The sequence below is a fragment of the Toxotes jaculatrix genome, chromosome 4 (genome assembly GCF_017976425.1).
Source record: "Toxotes jaculatrix isolate fToxJac2 chromosome 4, fToxJac2.pri, whole genome shotgun sequence".
Taxonomy (NCBI): Eukaryota; Metazoa; Chordata; class Actinopteri; family Toxotidae; genus Toxotes; species Toxotes jaculatrix.
The window spans coordinates 4,478,687-4,498,842 of NC_054397.1; the positions used below are offsets into that span (position 1 = coordinate 4,478,687).

General features: G+C 40.0%; 2 protein-coding genes across 2 annotated transcripts; both read left to right on the plus strand.

Annotated features, from left to right (window-relative positions):
• The first annotated feature begins 1,347 nt into the window (after positions 1–1,347).
• On the plus strand, positions 1,348–9,454 carry ears2 (glutamyl-tRNA synthetase 2, mitochondrial). The gene is made up of 10 exons (XM_041036856.1): positions 1,348–1,753; positions 2,437–2,592; positions 2,794–2,983; positions 3,112–3,262; positions 3,461–3,782; positions 4,232–4,340; positions 4,747–4,900; positions 5,494–5,624; positions 5,706–5,841; positions 8,300–9,454. Exons 1-10 carry the CDS (start codon positions 1,579–1,581, stop codon positions 8,393–8,395), a joined length of 1,620 nt encoding a protein of 539 aa, XP_040892790.1. The 5' UTR covers positions 1,348–1,578; the 3' UTR covers positions 8,396–9,454.
• Positions 9,455–10,153: 699 nt separating this feature from the next.
• Positions 10,154–19,039, plus strand: LOC121181068 (ADP-ribosylation factor-binding protein GGA3-like). Its single transcript, XM_041036855.1, has 16 exons — positions 10,154–10,292; positions 11,907–11,991; positions 12,489–12,564; positions 13,178–13,276; positions 14,110–14,233; positions 14,467–14,567; positions 14,650–14,730; positions 14,819–14,956; positions 15,714–15,927; positions 16,050–16,229; positions 16,323–16,390; positions 16,467–16,579; positions 17,318–17,454; positions 17,596–17,765; positions 18,355–18,465; positions 18,845–19,039. The coding sequence occupies exons 1-16, from the start codon at positions 10,250–10,252 to the stop codon at positions 18,953–18,955; spliced, it is 1,851 nt and encodes a 616-aa protein (XP_040892789.1). The 5' UTR covers positions 10,154–10,249; the 3' UTR covers positions 18,956–19,039.
• Positions 19,040–20,156: the final 1,117 nt, after the last annotated feature.

Here is a 20,156-nt window from a genome sequence, read left to right on the forward strand (position 1 = left end):
GTGAAATCAGTATTACAGAGAGTGAGTCATTCAGTATAAAGGGTAACTGAATGTTACAGTGAACAGAGACCCGGCCATAAATTATATCGCAGGAACTGGATTACAAAATCTTCAAATAGAATTAAGTTCATTCACAACCTGATGAAGAAGAAGTGTAAATATCAGTTGGTTCACAACCACTGTATCACTGATATGACTAATGATGTAACCCACATCAGGTTATGCATCACAGTATTTAAGAACTTGTTGAAAATGCTTTAAGAATTACATACCAGAAATATTGTATTTGAAAGAATACTGAACAAGTGCACAGAAACCAATGTGTTTAGCCTTTTTGTGTGTAAATTGGAGGTCACCAGCTTATAGCTGAACTAATTACTTTAATCCACACATTGCCCCCAGGTGGTCAAAGATTATATTTCTTCCCTTTTCTTGCCTATTGCCTAAAGATCAATGTGAATACTCTTCGTGGGCTGATAGGGAAGATGATGATATTGCTTTAATGAACTTTATGTAAGAAACTGACACTCACTTCTAGAATCATTCCAGCATAATATTTATTGTTTATAGAAGAAATAAGTGACTTGGCAAGAGCCAGGTTTTTGTAGTGGTTTCCTTGGAGTTTCCTTTACCCTATATGACATTTCCCTCATCTGCCTCAGCCATGCATCCTTGAGATAATTCTCTAGCTGCTTCCCATTGCTGCAGAGTAATCATACTTGAATATGACACAGCTTAAAGTGGTGTGTCCTGCCACCTTTCGTCAGTTTGTGAAGTTGTTTTTTTTTTTTTACTGTGAGTTTGACAGTGTGACCTTCAGAGCTTCCTGCAGGTTATTCTGGCTGCCTGGGTCCAAGTCCCTCATAATACAACTGAGTGACACTTTCATCAAACCACTGTCTGATAAACACTCACATCTTTCAAATCCCATGCCCCCAGTTTGTGTACAGGCTTTTTCTACAGTTGTGGCCAAGATTGGCATTTAATATACTAAACAAATAATAATAACTGGTTGTTTAGGTTTTTATCATTATATTTAAGACAACTTTAAGATTTACGTCGCTTTAAAAATATAAATAAAAATAAATAAAAAACGAAAAAAATGAATGAATGAATGAATGAATGAATGAATGGAGCCAGCCCCCAGCGGCAGCCGAGGAACTGCAACTTTTTGAACGCGGAAGTGATCCTCACTGCTGAAACCTACAACTCCCCCCTTGGTCTCTACATTTACGCAGCAATTGTTATTGGATTAGAAAAAATAACGAGGGTGCCCGCTGGGGGGCAGTACGCGCTTTATGTAAGCTAAATTCTACTTCCGGTCTTGTTTCGACGAACAAGATTATTCAATGGGCTGAAATCATGTTTGACCCAAACATTCCCACACGTGAGGGAATAACTTTTGTAATCATAACGATTCTTTTTAGTGTTTTGCCCTCGTCTGTTGAAATGCAGTCTCGGTAACGTTCGTGCACATTTAACCGGGTCGGACTTCGGCTGGTGTCGTTCGCCGGTCTCCGGTGTGGACGTTAAGACGCGTATCTTGTCGGTAAAACGCCGTCAAGACGTTTTATCGTCATGTGGCTGTGGCTGAGATCCTGTCAGCGGTGTAACCTGGGCGGTGTGGTGACACGGAGAGTTTCACAGTGTCCCAGAAGTACGCGGGATAAACTCCAGGTGAGCGCCGCCATTAGAAGTTGTTGCTCCGCGGTTCAGGGGGAAGTGAGGGTCAGGTTTGCGCCCAGTCCGACAGGTAAGGTCCTTTACGTTTGCTTTCTTTTCTGCTGCACCATTTTTCCAAAAGAGATCAACAAATCAAACACACTCACATCCTGAAATTATAGTTTCCGAGGAAAGCTGATGCACGGCCAAAAGTATCTGGACGTTACCTCCATGGGGCGAGGGTTCATGGATGGGCCTACTGGGCACAGGCCCCCCTCACCTCCCTGGCCTAAGTATGAAGTGACTGTTAATATTTCTTGTTTGAAAGTCAAAGAGCTCACTTCAGACACAAAATTCAACCACAGAGAGACCCTGAACAACTATAAAAGATGCAAAATAACCTCAAAGAGACATAAAATGACCCACAAAAACAAAAACAGTGAGGTCGACCACTGATGTTTGGTTGCAGGCTCAATTCCAGTTCATCTTCGTTGTGAAGTCAGGGCTCTGTGCGGGCCAGTCAAGTTCTTCCACACCAAACTGGGAAATCTATTTCTTTCTGTACCTGGCTTAGTGAATTTCCCTGTTTGCTCCAGTTCATCATCTACAGCACACAACAGCTGTCATTTTCACTGTGTCCATAACAAAGTATTTGGCGCTGTTTTGTAAATTTCATCCACATCTTCATTTAAACACCTTGTGTAAAATGAAAACCAGCCTCTTCAGGTGTTTAATCAGTCGGATATTCTGACGGTATATTGCTTTGCGCCGCAGGCTTCTTACACCTCGGAGGCCTCCGAACTGCTCTCTACAATTACATCTTTGCAAAGAAGTTTGGAGGCGCGTTCATCCTGCGACTGGAGGACACTGATCAGAGCAGATTGGTACCAGGAGCAGCAGAGTCCATAGAAGACATGTTAGAGTGGGCCGGTAGGAACGACAGTGAATTGTCACTGCAAAGTTTATTTAGTATAAAGGGCCATCAGGGGTTTAGTCTGAAATCCGAATTATTCACTTTTCAGATATTAAACTGCAGCTAAAATTGTATTTTTATTGTTGGCAATTTTTTATGTTGAAATACAGCACTGCAAAGGTTTATTAATTTCATTTCACCATTTTCATGTTTGCCAGGTATACCTCCAGATGAGAGTCCTCGCCAAGGTGGGCCGGTGGGTCCATATCTGCAGTCTCAGAGATTAGACCTGTATAGCCAGACAGCCCAGCAGCTTGTCAAGAATGGTCATGCCTACTACTGTTTCTGCAGCCCGCAGAGACTGGAACTACTCAAAAAAGAGGCTTTGAGGGCCGGACAGACTCCTAGGTGACAAAATAACCGGAATAAACTCACTGTTTTCTTTATGTGTCATATTCTCACAGACTTGAAGATAACATACAACCAGACATCAGGATGTTTTTTAAGGCATTTGCTGGATTTCCCGTTCTCTGCAGATATGACAACAGGTGTCGCCACCTTCGGGCTGACCAGGTCAAAGAGAAGCTGGCTCAGGGAGCGCCACATGTGATCAGATTTCGTCTGGAAGAGGGCGTCGAGCCTTTTCAGGATCTGATCTTTGGATGGAATCGTCATGAGGTGGCCCAGGTCGGGTTTCTAAAATGTCTTTTGTAGCCTTTTGTTTATTTGATTTTGTAGTACTCACTAAATGGGTTAGGATTGTGTTTGGACTATTAATCCCCAGCTTCGTCAGATAACTGAAGGGTGTTTTGATGCATTTTTTCCATTATATTTACAAACTTTTTCTTTTCAGTTTTCCTTCATACCCTCTGTCCTCTCTTCTAGGTGGAGGGGGATCCTGTGGTGATCAAAGCAGATGGTTTTCCCACCTACCACCTCGCTAACATAGTAGATGATCATTACATGAAGATCACCCATGTTCTGCGGGGGTCTGAGTGGCTCATCTCCACCTCCAAACATCTCCTCATGTACCGAGCTCTTGGATGGAAGCCACCCACCTTTGGACATCTGCCACTTCTGGTGAACAAAGATGGTAGTAAACTGTCCAAGAGGCAGGGGGACATATTCATCCAGAGCTACCAGAGAGAAGGGATCCTGCCTGAGGCCCTTCTGGATATCACTACCAACTGTGGATCTGGATTCAGCAGTGAGTGATTGGAAAGTTTTCAGAAAGAGAACTGGAATCGCTCTCAGTAGAGCACATACGGCTGCCTAGGACAGTGTCAAACAGCATACACCAGAGTTCAGAGATAAGAATTTATATTCTTCGTGAACTATCTGGATCTGCCCCGAAATTTAATCGATTCTTCCCTGGCTCATGCCCCATCCCTCCACCAAGTTTGGTGGAGGGATGGGGGAAGTTCGATACTTATTGTTTAATCCAGCTGAAAAATAAACAACAAGCAAACAGACATGGGTGAAAACATAACCTCCTTGGCGGAAGTAATACAGAAACATAAAGAGTTAGTGACTATAAAAAATGCATTTGTTTGGATGCTTCAGTTGCGTAAACTTTAAAAATATCAGCTCTGGATATTTTGCCAAAATAATAATAGTTATAGTTTTATGTTTCTAAGTCATCATGTTGCTTTACAGCCAATCGAACGGGGAGGAGGATAGATGAGCTGATTTCTGAGTTTAATGCTTCAAAGATCACAACTCATTCTGCTTTGTTAGACCTGGAAAAACTACCAGAATTCAACAGGTAAGTGAAAACTCCGTCCCTCTCTGTGTTCCTGTCTTTTCACATTCACATCTGTTGTTTTCTTTCTCATTTCTCTCATCTGAGCTCCCTAAAACCACTTGTCCGAGACTTAAGCTTGAGACCGTAGTTTGAGCTTAATGTTAACATAAAATGAAAACAGGCTAACATTATAAATGTAGAGAAAAGCGTGAAATTTCCTCACCTGTTGCTGTACAGACGATAAACTGAACCCACTTCTTGGCCTTTCAGAATACCTCATCAGTACAACAATTGTTCCTCTGTTGTGTAATGAGCATTACAGGCTCACGGGGCTGCTGCAATGTCCTTTTCAAGTAAATGTAGGTTTTGTGGTTAAAACAAGCTGAATAGTAGGTCATATATCAGTAATGTCTCTTAATTGCAACAGAATCCACCTGGAGCAGCGTATTGAAAACGAGGAGCAGTGTCTTTTACTGATTAAAGATCTTCAGATACAAATCCAGCAGGCGTACGCAGCAGAGATCCAGGATGAGGAAGTCCTGCGTGAGGATTACATCAGGCGGGTGCTGCATCTTCGTAAGGTAACTTTAAGATCATATTTACAAATAAGTATTTTGACCTTACTACAACTAAGGAAAACCCAGTGTCCAGCGTGGACTGTCAGCATGTAGCCACGGTATAAAGAGGGGGCCAAATGGAAATTGGTGCTGACCAGAAATAGTTTTTTTTTTACTGTATTTTTAATATAATCAACTCAAACAAGCAAGTGTGTGAAACTTCTGTGTTTGACCCCTGGATGGGTTGTTTTTACCTTGAGCAAAAAAGGAACTAGTGAAGTTTTGTAATTCAGGTTGGTAAATTACTTAAAATCTCCCGGCACGTCAAAGCCATAAAACTAGTTCATGGTTTTGATAAAATGTTTATTATAAATGGTTTCAATTTGCAGTAAATCATCTTGGTTTTCCATCAAAAATGTAGATATTATTCCTCATGGTAAATTGTCTCTGTGAGAAAATCATATATTTTTCATGTCAAATCCTGTAATCTTCTGTTTATTCTTCTACTCTTTTTTCTCTTTCTGTTGGTGATCAGATATGGTCTATACTCTTCTTTCTCAGTATGGCTCTTCTGTCTGTCCTGTAATACTGAAACTACTCTCTTCCCCTCTCTACAGGGTCACATATCCTCCCTAAAGGAGCTCGTAGGTCCTGGTTATTCTTACCTTTGGGTGCGTCCTTCCTTCTCCAGCCAGCAAGTGGCAGCACTCACCTCAGAAGCCCGGCACATTGCCTCACTAGTGCTGAAGTATGTAGTAGTATAAACTTTTCACTGTGCAGCTACAGTGTTTTAGCAGGGTTTTGAACATTTCTGTGTCTGTGCATTTAGACTGATAGAAGAGCGAGGCGAGGAGCTGGCAGTGGATCAGCTCAGTAAAGATCTGAAGACTTTGGCTAAACAGACTAAAGCCACCAAGTACCGAGAAGTGATGAAGCTGTTACGTCTGGCACTCAGCGGTCTGCAGGTATGTGAAGACATCATGCTCAGTTTTATGACAGATAGTTTTAAAAATCTGCAGGGTTTCCTGTGTGAAATTGTTTCAGCTGAGGTGGGAGGTGCTGAACTTCAAGCTAACTTGAAAGAAGAAGGCCGGCCGTGTCCTACATTTTGATAATTGTCAACAAACCTCCCAAAAAGTTTTGTTTGTGTATCCAGAACCTTGGCTTATTCCTTTGTGCCACAGACCTCCATTGTTGTCCAAAAACTATTAAAAACACATCACTGTGCCCGACACTGTTGCAGTGGGTAACACCTTTATTCATTATGAAAAATATGGGCACAGCTGATGACTTTCACAGTCTCTGGAGAGTAGTTCCTCCTAAGGGGGAGGCTACTGCGCATGCTCTGGAACATAGTTTGCATTGTAATCAATCATGTCAATCATGTCTTTTTTTTTTTTTTTTTTTTGAGCTTTCCACTTGTGCGAAATTAGCATTAGAAAATGATGTGCTCTGTCCATGGCTGTGGGACTGTCTTCACTCTGTTATGCTGTCACTTTATTTTCACCCTGAAGAAAGTCTCCAACCCTCAGGGGGTGAACGTCCCATTCACTGCAGCATCTACATCCTTGTATCCTCTCATCTGAATACTCTGGTTTATACACGTATGCTTCTATGAATCAATCACATCCAACAATTTCTTCTTGTGCGTTAGACTTACACAGTCTTTGTACTTGTCAGACTTTGTCCCAGACATTGTAAATTTCTCTAAGAACTTTCAAAGAACTTGAGAGTGAACTAGTCCAAAGTCAGGAGGTTGTTATATGTAACACGCGCAGTAGCCTCTGCTTTACAGGAACTACTCTCCAGAGACTGTGAAAGGCATTGCAGTTATTAGTGTGTGGAGCTGTTTGCAATACAAACACAGTGCCTGTATTTTTCATCATGTGTTTTTAATAGTTTTTGGAAAATTCCCCTGTGTTATGGAGCTCTATGACACAGAGGAATAAGCTGACTTAAGTTCTGAATACATACACAGTAGTTGTTAGTAGGATAAATTTATTGTTGTTTAGGTTTTTTTTGTTGGATTTGTTGCCAAATAAAGAAATGCTCCAGACTTATCCTTTAACCCAGAGCTTCACCAGCAGCTCTGGTTGTGTGTTGAGTCAATCTTCACGCATCCTCAGCTGTGTGTGACTGACTGAGCCATTTGCCTTCAACATTTACTGACTGAAAAACAAATAAAAAAAAGATTAAAGCCCTGTTCAGACCTGGCATTAACATGCGTCTCAGGTCATCTGATCACAAGTGGACAGCTCTGAGTAGGCATCTCCACACGTGTCTCCAGTGAGCACTTGTGATGGGACCTCAGTTCCCCACTCTATATGCAAATAAAGACGTACATCAATTCCATTTGCAAAGACCAAACGTGTTGTTGTTTTTAACTGACGGGAAACAGCAATGAACACAGGTGGTTTGCGTTTTGAATGATTTCATTTACTTACTTGTGCTGAGCAAATGAAGCAGTGTTGGAAACGTCCAATGTGAGGACAAGTTTTAATGCAGGCGGAGGTTAAGCTCATTTAACAGGCTCTGAAAACGTAGCTAAGAAAGTTTTCGCCTTCAGCAGGTCGTGGATGCAGCACAATCTGTCCACGTTTAATAAGCTGGCTTTGTAATGTTTCTGTACAAATGCATCACAAATGCAGAGACTGTCAGAAGAGTGAGTGATGAATGAGAGGATGTTTTGCCTCCTTTTCATCTTGTTAATGTTTGTTAGTTGGAGAAAATGATTTAATTGAAGTAATCTACAGGAAGAGTGGGTGAAATTTCCTAAATCAAGAATAAAACTATCTGCCAAAGGTGGTAGTGGTTCCCAAAGGCTAGTCCCAACAAGGTTTGCATTGTGAATTTAGTCACTCTTCATACTTTTGCAGCATACCGTAAAAAAATTACAGCCTTTCAGTGTGTCTCGCTGAGCTAGGCTGCTCTCTTAGTGAACAAATCACAGGCTTGTTAACATGTTTGTTTTTCTTTGATTTATTTTTGCATAGTTATTTTTTGTCTTCCTCAAGAAGACCACCTGCACTGTAATATTTGAGTATCATTTTCACTCACTAAGGAACTGACAACATTCTCCAATCATTTTCTACAGGGACTTGCAACTTTCATTTCTGCAATTTTACTTTTAAAACTGTATTTTACAATTTTCACCTCAGCTGATTCAGTCATTTTTTTGGGCTGCAATAATCAAAAAGATTCAGTAGTTCCTGATGGACTTTTAAACCTGCATTTATCCCTTTTTAAAATTTCCATCCATGGCATGACTAAGCTAAACTCTAAAATAGCATGTTTAAAATGAAGTAATGACTAGAATGTGGAAAAGAGGAAGTTCTTTCTCAATGTGTTTCACAGAGGTTACTGTCTGGTGTGATTTGCGTTACTCTACTGACTTTTGATCTCCTGTTCCCCTCTGACCTGTAGCAAGGTCCCAGTGTAGCTGAGATGATGGTGTCTTTGGGGCCTGCAGAGATCAGCCATCGGTTCGAGAAACTCCTGCTGCTCTCAGAGACCAGTTAAAGACGGGACAGCCTGTCACCTCATGGACTGGTGTGAACCTGAAGACAAGAACTGCTGTTAAGGACGTGGCCTGTATGTTGAGAGTTAAACGTCTGACCTCGCACCGATTCTGTCAAAGCTAACTGGGACACATTTAAAATGAACTGCACCCCACTGGTGCAAGTTAAATAGTACTTGAATCACTGCAGATATTTTATAAAACAGCTGAAAACTTATTTTACACACTGTTTTATTCATTGGTGTGAGGCTTTACAGGATCAGGTGACACCATGGGCTTAAAGATGGGAAGTACCTGGGTATTCTGTATGCAAATTATCTTGTGCTTTACTTCACAAGAACTGTTTTAACGAACTCCAGTGTACAGATGCATTGTATAGCCACGAGGGAAAACACTTCCAATTCAAACATGAAAAAGTCATAAAATACCAGTCATGCAAAAAACAGGGGACACAACCCCCCACCCCCCCCCACCCCCCCTCCCTCCCCCCTCCCTCCCCCCTCCCTCCCCACACACAGAAAATAGCAGTGGATGCTTTTGGGAAAAAAATCACGTCATAAATTATTTGAATTACTGCTGACTCTTTCTCATGAAACATATATATTTAATGTTACATTACTGCTCACCTGTTTCACTTTAATCTCATAGGATATTGTATTAAAGATTGAAAGCTTTGCCAAATAATATCAAATAATTATCATATCTTGTTAAAATATCAGCTATAGCCAAATTTTTAAGTATTTAAATAATATATTTGTGTTGTGATTCAAGACTCAGTACTCAGAGAGTCCTGCCTTCAAAATTTTACTTAAAGCATTATCACCTAAATATAATTAAAGCATCAAAAGTGGAAGGACCCATACAGCAGAATATGGCCTCTGTCAAAGAAATGAAGTGAAAAGAAGTAACTGTAACCCCTGCAACAAACAGACATTCAAACGTGAGCCTTCCTCTTTAAATGTCACTTCATTAACCCGTTAGAACAGGTCAAGACTTTTCATATTGAGCTGTCAGCTGAAGACATTTCCTGAGCTGATAAATTCTCAGACTCTTCAAACCATGTGGTAACACTCAGGAACCACAGGCCCTTCTGAGCGACTGACTGATGATCTGAAAATGAAGCTAATTGATGCCTACGACGCAGGGGAGGCTATAAAAAGATATCAGAGTGTTTCCAGCTTGCAATTTCCTCTGTCCAAAATGCCATGTCAACTGCAGAAGTCGAGACAAGACCTGGAAGACCAAGAAAACATTCAGATAAAACTGCCCCGTCTGCAGGGCAGGAACATTAAGCAAAACCTCCATATGACTGCAGAGGAGCTGCAGGAAGGCTTAGCATATACAATAGCAGTGACAGACAGGGTCTATACACAGAAGACCCAAGAGACGGAAGATTCCCTGCAACCTCATCACAAAATGTCAACGTTTGAAGTCTACAAAGCAACATCTGTCCAGTCAATCCAGTCTTGTTTTTGGAAACAAGTGCTGTGGACTGATGAAGTCAAAACGGAGCTCTGTGTGTTTGGAGAAAATAAAGAAGCAGCATTTTATGAAAAGAAAACTTTCCCAGCTGTTAAGCATGGGAGTGGAGATAATTAATTGTTCATGAGAGTTTTTTTTTTTGTAAAATACTTAAGTTTCCACCACTGACACAGTGTGGGGCAGATGTTCTGTGTGAGGGGAGGGGGCGGGGGGTGTAACACATAAACTGGTTAGTGTGTCAGGAGTGTGACTGGGCGTGAGTGTCACATGTCGCCACAGTGACACAGGCAGCAGTTTGACACCTCCGCTTCCCCCAGCAGACGCGCTCACATCAGCGGCTAAAGCTCCCCCGGACCCGCAGGAGACGGACCGCGATGGCGACCGGTGACAGCACGGAAACTTTCGAGTCGTGGCTCAGTAAGTAAAATGTGGGAATCCAACAAAGTTAATTTGTTGTTGTTGTTGGTTTTTTTTTTACTCGTAGAGCCGACCTTGCTAACGTAACGTTATCATCTCATATCTGAACCAACCGCCGCTGCTCGTTACGGGAACCGTTCTTTGGCGGCGTCAGCTGGACTAAGTTACTGTAATTAGACTTTATATTTGCGTGAATGTGCGTGTATGTCGATTTATTTTAACTTTAATAAATCAGTTTGCCCTGATGCACAAAGTATCAGTTGGAACAGGAAGTTGGTTAGGTCGTGCGCGTGCCCCACCAGCGGTGGAGCGGTGCGTTGTGTCTGCGCGTCTGTTGTGCGCGTTCACGGAGCTAGAAAACTTCCATAATATCTTTCAGGTTAAGATTAAAAAAAAAAAAAGTTTTCACAAGTTTTCATTTTGTTCGAGTAAAACTAATAATACTACCACGGAGACGGACACTAGTAGTGACACTAGTAGTGAATTTACTGACAAGTTTGCAAGTAAAATGACAAGTGCAAGTACTCGTTGTAAATACAGCTATTTTCAGAGTATTAATAATAGAGCTGCATCAATTAGTCATTTATTTCATTAGTTGATCAAAAGAAAAAGATGTCCTGCTTTTACTTACGTTCTAGTAAATTAAGTATTTTAAGGGTTCGGACTCTTGGTCGGACAAAACAAGACATTTAATGATGTGACTTTGTGCTCTTGGATTTTTTATGTTTATAGATCAAATGATTAATCAATAATGAACAGAATCGTTGGTTGCAGGCCTATTTAATTCTTGTGAAAACCCCCTATCCCCAATTTTGGCCATTTTATTCAAATCAGTTGACCTTACATGCTCCTTGACTTTTTATATAATGTCAAAGTGCCTGTTTTAATATTGGAAGACTTTTATGCCAAAATGACAGTATTTCATGATTTTATCTCGTTTTCAGTGTAACATCTGGATATTCAAAATAAATAGTAGCTCCGTTTGACCAATAAATGTTGTTCAGTAAAGTATGAAGTCAGCCAAAATAGAAATACTGAAGTACCAGTACCTCAAAATAGCATTAAGGAATCCTACCCTAGTGCTGAAATTATTAATTGGTAAATTGAAGGACAGTTAGTCAACAACAACAACAACAACAACAGCAGTTTTGCTAATCAGTTAAGCCACTTACTGAGCAAAATACAGAACCTTCTGGTTCTGGAGAACTTGTCAGATGAAACATGCAATTTGAAGAGTTCTGGAAGCTCTGGAAAGTTTTCTGGTGTTTTATAGACTCAAAAATTCCTCAATTAATGGAAAGAATAACCAACATGTTAACTGATAATGAAAATAATTGTTTGTTGCAGTGTTGTTTTGCTTACTACATCCGTAAGGTTTGCTTATAGTGCCTGAACATGCAGAACGTTCCTACTTCTCATAGATTCTGTGTACTTAGTAAAACATGCTTTAAGCAGATTTTCCCTTTTTTGTGCAGATCTGTCACTGATCTGTCAGCGTAATTTCACTTCCTCATTAAATTGTATATTTTTGCATACACTGGTAAGCATATGTTTGATCTAATTGTGGCACATTATGAAAATATTTCTTGGACATCTCTGATTTGTTTGTTCCAGACCAGGCCACAGACCCAAATAATCAGGAGGACAGATGGGACTGCATCCAGGGCTTCTACCAGCTTGTAAACCAGGAGACTGAAGGGTATGAAGAATTAGTTTTTTTTCTTTATTGTTACCCGCATTTTTTCACGTGAGTTTCCACATCGTTTTTCAGCTTTGAACATGAATTAAACTGTTTGAGGAAGGCCGCTTGCTTCTGGAAGTGACTTTAACGCAATTGTGTTGTTTGAGAAAGAGTTGCTTCACATCCATGTTGCGATCACAGCTTCTCAGTTACAGCATCGTGCAAGAACTCTGCAGCACCTTCGCCTTTGACCATGTTTCCTCTGCTCAGTATAAACACATTATATTGTCTAAATGTAATGCAATGTTAATTCAAAGGCAACAAAAATCTAACACTTTCCTCCTTATTTTAGGTTTTCATCCATTTCCATTCCATTTCTGTTAGCTGTGATCAAGCATTACAGAGTGTGGAATCTATGTGAATAGATCCTCTTTTGCTGCTGGCATAATATGTTCTCTGCTTCAAGTCTTTTCAGACATTTTAATGTGATTTAAAGCTTAATTTTCTGCTTTCAGGCCACAGGTAGCCACTCGTCTTCTTGCTCATAAAATCCAGTCCCCACAGGAGAAAGAGGCTCTGCAGGCACTGACCGTAAGTAACCAGATCAGAATCCTCACCTCCAGCTAAAAACACACATATAATCTACATTACACAGCATATTTTTATCTTTTGTCTTATTTTTCATTTATGAAGTCCCCTGAAGCAACTGGCAACAAATTTTCCCCTGTTTTTAAAATTTGAAATGTTCTTTTTTTTTTTTATTGTTTTAAAAGTCAGTTGTGATAATGAGATTGTTTGGTCCCTACATACAGTAAATACATAGATCTGTTTTTATTTAATGCTTTTTGTCACAGCTCATACGCAGCATTTAACACTGCATCATTCAGTGAAGAACAATGCCTTTGTTTTAACCCTGGGAGCAGGAGGTGAGGTGAATGATATCTGTGACTAACTTTAATCACATGGTGACATGAGGGGTTTGATCTGCATTTGAATCTGCTCTGCCTCTGTTTCCCTGCAAAATGCAACTCGGAGAAGATTCTCGATGTTCATGTGCCTCCTGTCATGTGATATATAAAGGTGGTTAACCACAAGCATGCATGCAGTGAAAAAATCTGTTCCCACTCTCTTGTGTTGCGTAAGAACAATCTTTTCTTTTAATCTCATTTTCATGTCTCAAGGTCTCTGCTTTGGTGCTTTCCAGGTTCTGGAGGCATGTATGAACAACTGCGGGAAGAGGTTCCACAGCGAAGCCGCCAAGTTTCGCTTTCTCAATGAGCTCATCAAAGTATTAACCCCAAAGGTACTACCCGTCCCAGAGCGTGTTGGTAGCTGGAAACAAGGGGAACACGTTACTTAAACTGTGATTTTTAAAGTAGTAATTCAGTCTTTTTTTTTTTTTAATTAAAAGAGATTTACTGCCTGATGCTGAGAACTCACATGACTTCAAACTCCCAAAAAGACAGTACAGAATAGAAAATTCTATTTTTAATCATTTAATTGCATTCATTAAAAGTGCTATGAAAAGAAACAAGACAGCAACTATAAACACAAAGCTAAAGCTGCAAACACCAATTCTAATCTGTAAATAAAACCTTTATACAAATAAACTACACGGATATATGACTTATCTAACAAATACATGTGCAAAGCTCAATCAGATACAAATACAACAGAAAAATATGTCAAACCATTAACCACACAGGTACATATTATACAATAGGAACATTAGTCAAAGCATAGGTAACTGTCCAATAATAGCAAATTAGAATAATTACAAGGCATAAAAAGACATGTTTTATAATATTTATTAAAAATAGTTACTGTAAAGGGTCAGAACAGTGAAGAGGGGTCAATACTGTTGTGAAAACAAGAATAATGTAGATTTATAAATCCAAAATGACATGAAATTAATCAAATGAGATTGTGTTTGAACTTTATCCAGAAAGGAAACTTATTGAAAAGGAACTAAATGTACACAGTTTGATATCAGAGGATCAGCATGATACAGAGTGGACTAGGAAATGAGTTATATCTGATGTAGCAGCAGAGTTAAAGAAAAGAATTAGCCGTGTAAAAGTTGCTCTCTGAGAAATGACGCTTCTGTGACTGACCCGCTTGATCTTTTCTGAGCAGTACTTCGGCGCGTGGACTCCTCAGAATGTTAAAGACAGAGTGACAGAGGTCCTCTATGGCTGGACGCTCTGGCTTAAAGATGAACCCAAGATTCAGGAAGCCTACAGAATGCTGAAGAAACAAGGTCAGGATGCAACACAGACACAAAACGACAACGCTTTTTCAAGCCTGTGCTCAGAGGACATGTACTTCTGATTCACACATCCATGTTTCACATTTTAAAATTCTGTCTGTATTTGATATATTAGGGTTTGCAGATATTTAAAGGTGTGATAATACTTCATTTGATTTTTAGGAATATGTCCTTTTTCAAGATTTCTTGAAAAAGAAATCTTTACCTTCTTTTTGTTTTTTCAGGTATTGTGATGAAAGATCCCAAACTACCAGACACACTCATAATGGCTCCTCCACCACAAAGAACCACAGAATCTGTTTTCGACCAGGAGGACAAAGCCAAGGTGAGTGTGCATGTGTCTGTGTTTAACAGGGCATCTGCTTGCGTATCATTTTCATTATCCTAACTTGTGTCTGTATCGTCAGCTGTTAGCCAGATTACTGAAAAGTGCCCGTCCGGAAGACCTGGAAACTGCAAACAGACTCATTAAAAGCACCATCAAAGAGGTGAGGAGTGCTGTGGTGGTCACAGTCGTCTTTACATTAATAACAGTTTACATTAATAACAGTTTTTGTGTGTGTGTGTTTGTTTTAGGAGCAGGAGAAGGCAGAGAAAGTGCTGAAGCGCGAATCTACTCTGAAGGAGGTGGAGAGCAGTACCAAGCAGCTCAGAGAGCTGCTGGACCAGCACACGATCAGTGGAACCGCGTTACAGCCCAGTGATGATGTGAAGGTGATGTGAAATTTTTAATCAGGGATCATCATAGTAACTTAAGCTTCTCTGGAGCAGACTGACTTCAGATGATCAGATCCAAACCTGACTACAGACCAATCAGGTCTGTAGTGGGAGTCATGGAGTCATCGTTCCTACAGGATCCTGACAGAAGGATTTACAATAAAGTAGAAAATAATAAGGAACAGTAGATATGTTTATAGATCAGTCGAATCATTTTGCTGTTCCAGGCTTTCATTTCCACTCTGGTTTTAAAACAGAGGGAGAGTTTTTCACACTAAATAACTACATAATGCCCATTGTAGTTTCTTTTATTCTCGACAGGATACCTGACAATGTCGATGCTTTTACACTTTTGTTCCATCAGTGCATCTCAGAATAACATGAGGACACTTTGCGACAATAATTGGAGATTAAATCTCAACATTCCCAATTATGTTTCCCATTATTATAAATGAATATTTTAGAAGAATGCAGTTCAGTAGAGTTTGGGGAACTTGTAAAATTTATGACGAGCGCTGAAGACTTGTGAATGCACAACACTTTTTTTTACACTGTTTTTGACTTAATGCATCACCCCAGATATCAGGGAAACCATGCAACCTGGTTTTAATGTATTGTAAATGTATTCTGACCTGAAAATCACTAAACCGGCAACAAATTCTCTTCACCGTAGAGGAGAATGTGTTTGTGTGGACGTGTGAGACACAGTAAATGCAGTTACTCAGCACTGTATCCATCCCTCTTCCCACTCCAGGCCTTGTACGAGAGCTGTGACCGGCTGAGGCCCAGCCTGTTTCGCCTGGCCAGCGAGACGATGGACGACGATGCTGCTCTGGCACAGATCCTGGCGGCTAACGACGAGCTAACACTTGTAGTAAACAGCTACAAAGACCTGGTGGGGAGAAGAGAGTACAATGGTGAAAGAGAAAGAAGTAAAAGTGAGGAAGGAAAGATGGGTAAAAACAGTGGTACGCCTCATTTTGTACACCTTTTGTCTTTTAGTAGTCTCTGTGGAAAACAACTTGACCTTGTGTTTGTTTGGCTGCTCTGTTCTGTTTGTATTTGATCCTGCTTCTTCTTGTTCCTCCAGTGCCTACGAGTCCCAGAGAGATTAAAAGCTACCACCTCATCGACCTGTCAGCACTGGACTCTCCACAGACTCGCAGAAAAGCTGATTCACCACCATCCTTCGAATCCTCTTCACCCCTTTTCCCCTCTCATCTGGAGAACGCTTTCCATCCAGTACCTGACCAAGATTTTCCTGAATTAGGTAGACCTCCATTTGTACCTACCTCTGGTTTATTTTCCATTGCAGTGATGAATATGTTTCATAATGTAATGATGTGGTGTCTTGTAATTACAGAGTTAGATAATAAGGTCTCGAAAGGGACTCGAGAGACTTCAAAGTCTTACTATGAGGAACTTATGCAGGTGAGGCTTGAATCTGTGGTTAAAAATGCTGATTTTACTTGGAAGAGTGTTTAACACAGTTTATCCTTACTGTCAGCTTAATGGAGACATCCAGAAGAAGAATGATGAGCAAAACGGAGGGAGAGGTGTTTTGCTGAGAGCTCGTGGATGTTTGGAGAGCAGTACTACATCAAACGGGACTAATATTTGGTAAGGATGTCAAGGAAAGGAGTGGAGATTCCCTGGGTATCGGCATGTCTAAATGAATTCAGATAATGTGTGTGTGTGTGTGTCGAAGGGCAGTACTGACTGAAATGTGACCAAAATGGATCCGAAACACACGAGCACAAGTGCTAACAGCTGACACTGAGTGCTTTGTCAGATTCCTGGCCTTATTTACTTTTTTTTAATTGAACCACTTGGTGTCCTGTGGAGTTTTCTTTAAAGCAAAGTTGCTTTTTCCATTCAGTCTCTTCACCAAAGCACATTGTGTGTATCCCTCTCAGATCAGACAACCATGTTGAGTACATTTCCTTCCTCAAAATCATTTACACTGTTTCAAGGTTTTTGTTAAAATTTTGAAACCTGTGTCGTTAACATCCATGTTTTTACTTTCCCGCCTTTGCTGGTGTAATATAAGTAATATACATTATGTAAGTAAACACTTTTCTCTATTGTCTAACATTTCGTGGGAAAAATAATTAATAAATTGAGAATTTCAGTAACTTTTATAAAAGCAGAGTTGTTGCACAGATGCTTCATGCTAAGAGAAAATTTAACACTAAGTATTGGACAGTTTCTATTATTGTGTGAAATAGAAAAAAGCAGAAGCGTGTTTATACTTCTCAAAGTAAGATATGAAGGTTTTGTTTGACTATCAGTACACCTGTGGTATTATATCTGCCATTAACATTACTAGTGAACTGACTCTGCCTCTTTTCCTCTCAGGTCACTCCCTCAAAATCAGCAGTTCACAGGATCGGGATCACTGTACCACACACAGCCAAATGAAGTGTCTGGGGAGAGCTTGTGTTCGCCACAATTACTGAAAAACATCTTTGTTCCAATGGAAGCCATCAAATCCAGTACGTCCACAGGTTTATATGTAGAGACGGTAGCTGGTTTAACCTTGTGTGTTGCTATGAGTTTCATCGCACTATTTTGCTACTATTGATTTATTCTCATCCATCCCTCTATATATCTGTTGTTTCCTTTTTTTGTGGTAGGTCAGCTGGAGCCGATCACATTATACGACCAGAGCGGTGTCCATGTATCTCTCCATTTTGCCAAAGACTCTCCGCCAGGCCATCCAAGTGTTGCTGTGGTCGTCATCTCCACAGTGAACACCTCTTCACTTGATGTGAAAGACTTCCTGTTTCAAGCTGCCGTTCCAAAGGTAACAAACAACAGTCACGATGGTCTGTGTTGAAAATAAAGTGTGAAATACAGTGATAGTGTTGACTTTTTTATTTATTTGTTTACTTATTTTTGCTTATTACGTTTTATACACTTGTCTGCCATTATCTGTGTATTTTCTGTTACACAACACTTTTAGCAGTCTGTTGTGTATGAACATTGTTATCTACATAATGACATTTTTTTCCATTTAAAATACACCGTCCCACCTTTGGGATACTTTGGCTTTGGCAGTGCTTTGGTGGAATGTTTTGGTCTGTACCAGATTCAATCTTGTCACAACTTTGACAAATTATACCTTGTTGGAAAGCTCTAAGTCTCATTATGCAAAGCACTGTAGCTTCCCTGTATCACACAGAATTGCTTCAGACTTGTGGCTATTCCCTTATTTAATTCCCCAAAAAAAGCAACACAAAAAAAACCTTACATTTCCGCCCGTGTTTGTACCTCTGTACAACCATTTTATTTTGGCTGCATTATTTTCAGGCTCGTGCACAAAATGGGTGTGTCTCATAACCGGTTGAGAGTTGAATGTACAGCTCATTCTCAGTTTAAAATGTGCCCTGCAGATCATGCTGGTGAAACTTCAACCTGCCTCAGGGACACACCTACCTCCTTACAATCCTCTCCTGCCTCCACCTGCCATCTCTCAGGTTGTCCTACTGGCTAATCCTCACAAGGTGGGTTTATATACCTTCACATATTAGTGACTCATCTCACTCCCTACTTCTGTGTTGAAGCAGAATAATTTGTATATTGAATCATTACATTTCAGTGTTTTTCTGTCCATAGCTATGATTTTATTATGGCCTCCCACCATGGTACATGTTATGTGGGACATTGTGTCATCATTCTGGCTTCTGTGACTCTGTGAACTCAATAACTCGATGCAGCTACAATACAGCCGAGAAGAATATTAAATATTAATTTGAATTTGATTATTTATTCATGCACAGTCTTCTTTACAAAATGTAGGAATGTATGGATTTATTTATATTTTTATTTTTAAAAATCTCCTTTGCTGTGTCCCTAACATGAACCTCTTTTTTTTTACTTCAGCGTAAGGTGCGTCTACGCTACAAGCTGACACTGACGCACGGAGACCAACAGCTGAACGAGACCGGAGAGATCGACAACTTCCCAGACTGGACCTCTTTGATTGGCCACTAGAAACTTCATACACTTGGATTTAAAAAAAAAACTGCACAGGACCTGAAATCTAGGTTTTGAGTGCAGAGAGAGTTAAGTGGACCCGGTGAGAGAGAGAAGATCAACAAAAAGGTGGGAAACATGACCACACCTTGACTCAATCATCGTCATGAGGTAAACAGCCACAACAACAAGCAAATATCAAGTTATGTATTAATGCATAAAAGGACATAATCCCAAAAAGACATATTACTCTAAAAAGGTGGGTAAACTCTATTTCACACATATGATGGTACAGATTTTTTTTTTACAGATTTTCCCTGAGATATACAGTATTCTGCAGTTGTCTTAGTGAACTGATTTTGTGATTGCTGCCCCACTTTGACAAAAACAGTATATTCACCATACATGTTTGTTGGCATGTAGCTGGTTACATGTCTGCATATGAAATTTGGTATTTTTTTGCTTTCATGCACATGTGACATTCAAAATTCCCAAAGTGCCTGAAAATGGAAATGTGTTTTTTTTCCCCTAAATGTGTATTTATTTGAATCAAGTTCTGTACATCAGAAAAGGTGCGTGAAAAGGCTGCCTTAAGAACTGTGAGTGTGTTAGAGACCTTAAAAACATTTGCACTTGTGTGTATTTATGTTTTTTCAAACGAAGGTTGAGGTTTTCTGCTTTCAGGTGGGAAATTAATGAAACGTAATCGTATCATGGATTGATGTCACAATTTATACCAGTTGATTATTAGAGTCTGTTTTTTGATTTTTCTGATGTCACCTTTTTAAAAAGATGATGTTGGAGTGCACATTTGTGCGGAGGCTGAGAGTGCTTTAAGCACTGCAGCTTAACGGTAAATGAAGAAAAGATCTTCACCACTTTCACAAAACAGGCAGCATTTAAAAAAAAACTAAATGCTGCAAGTAGATGAAGCACAGACAGATAAAGAAACATTTGACAGCATGTTTAAGGCATAAAGACGAGCTGCAAATACAGGGCAACTTCAACACAAGTTTAATTTCTGCAGGAACAGGCTAAGAAAGTTGTTTGTGTTTTAGTTTTAACGTTGTGATTTTGTGTTTCTGATATTACTGGAGATATTTCACCTATTTATTGCCTTTTGCTAATTAATAGCATGTTCTTCAGTTTTTAGTGTCCCTCAGAAACCGCTGTTGCATTGTATTTGTTAGTTTTATTTCTTTGCAGCTTTTTTTCTAAA

What these genes read in the sequence shown, in the direction of transcription:
- ears2 (XM_041036856.1), top strand. Translation starts at nt 1,579, where the DNA reads ATGTGGCTGTGGCTGAGATCCTGTCAGCGGTGTAACCTGGGCGGTGTG. An exon ending in GTTTGCGCCCAGTCCGACAG is followed by an intron (nt 1,754 to 2,436) that starts GTAAGGTCCTTT and finishes TTTGCGCCGCAG; the next exon opens with GCTTCTTACACCTCGGAGGC. An exon ending in GGGTGCTGCATCTTCGTAAG is followed by an intron (nt 4,901 to 5,493) that starts GTAACTTTAAGA and finishes CCCTCTCTACAG; the next exon opens with GGTCACATATCCTCCCTAAA.
- LOC121181068 (XM_041036855.1), top strand. Translation starts at nt 10,250, where the DNA reads ATGGCGACCGGTGACAGCACGGAAACTTTCGAGTCGTGGCTCA. An exon ending in ACTATGAGGAACTTATGCAG is followed by an intron (nt 16,391 to 16,466) that starts GTGAGGCTTGAA and finishes CCTTACTGTCAG; the next exon opens with CTTAATGGAGACATCCAGAA. An exon ending in TCAAACGGGACTAATATTTG is followed by an intron (nt 16,580 to 17,317) that starts GTAAGGATGTCA and finishes TTTTCCTCTCAG; the next exon opens with GTCACTCCCTCAAAATCAGC.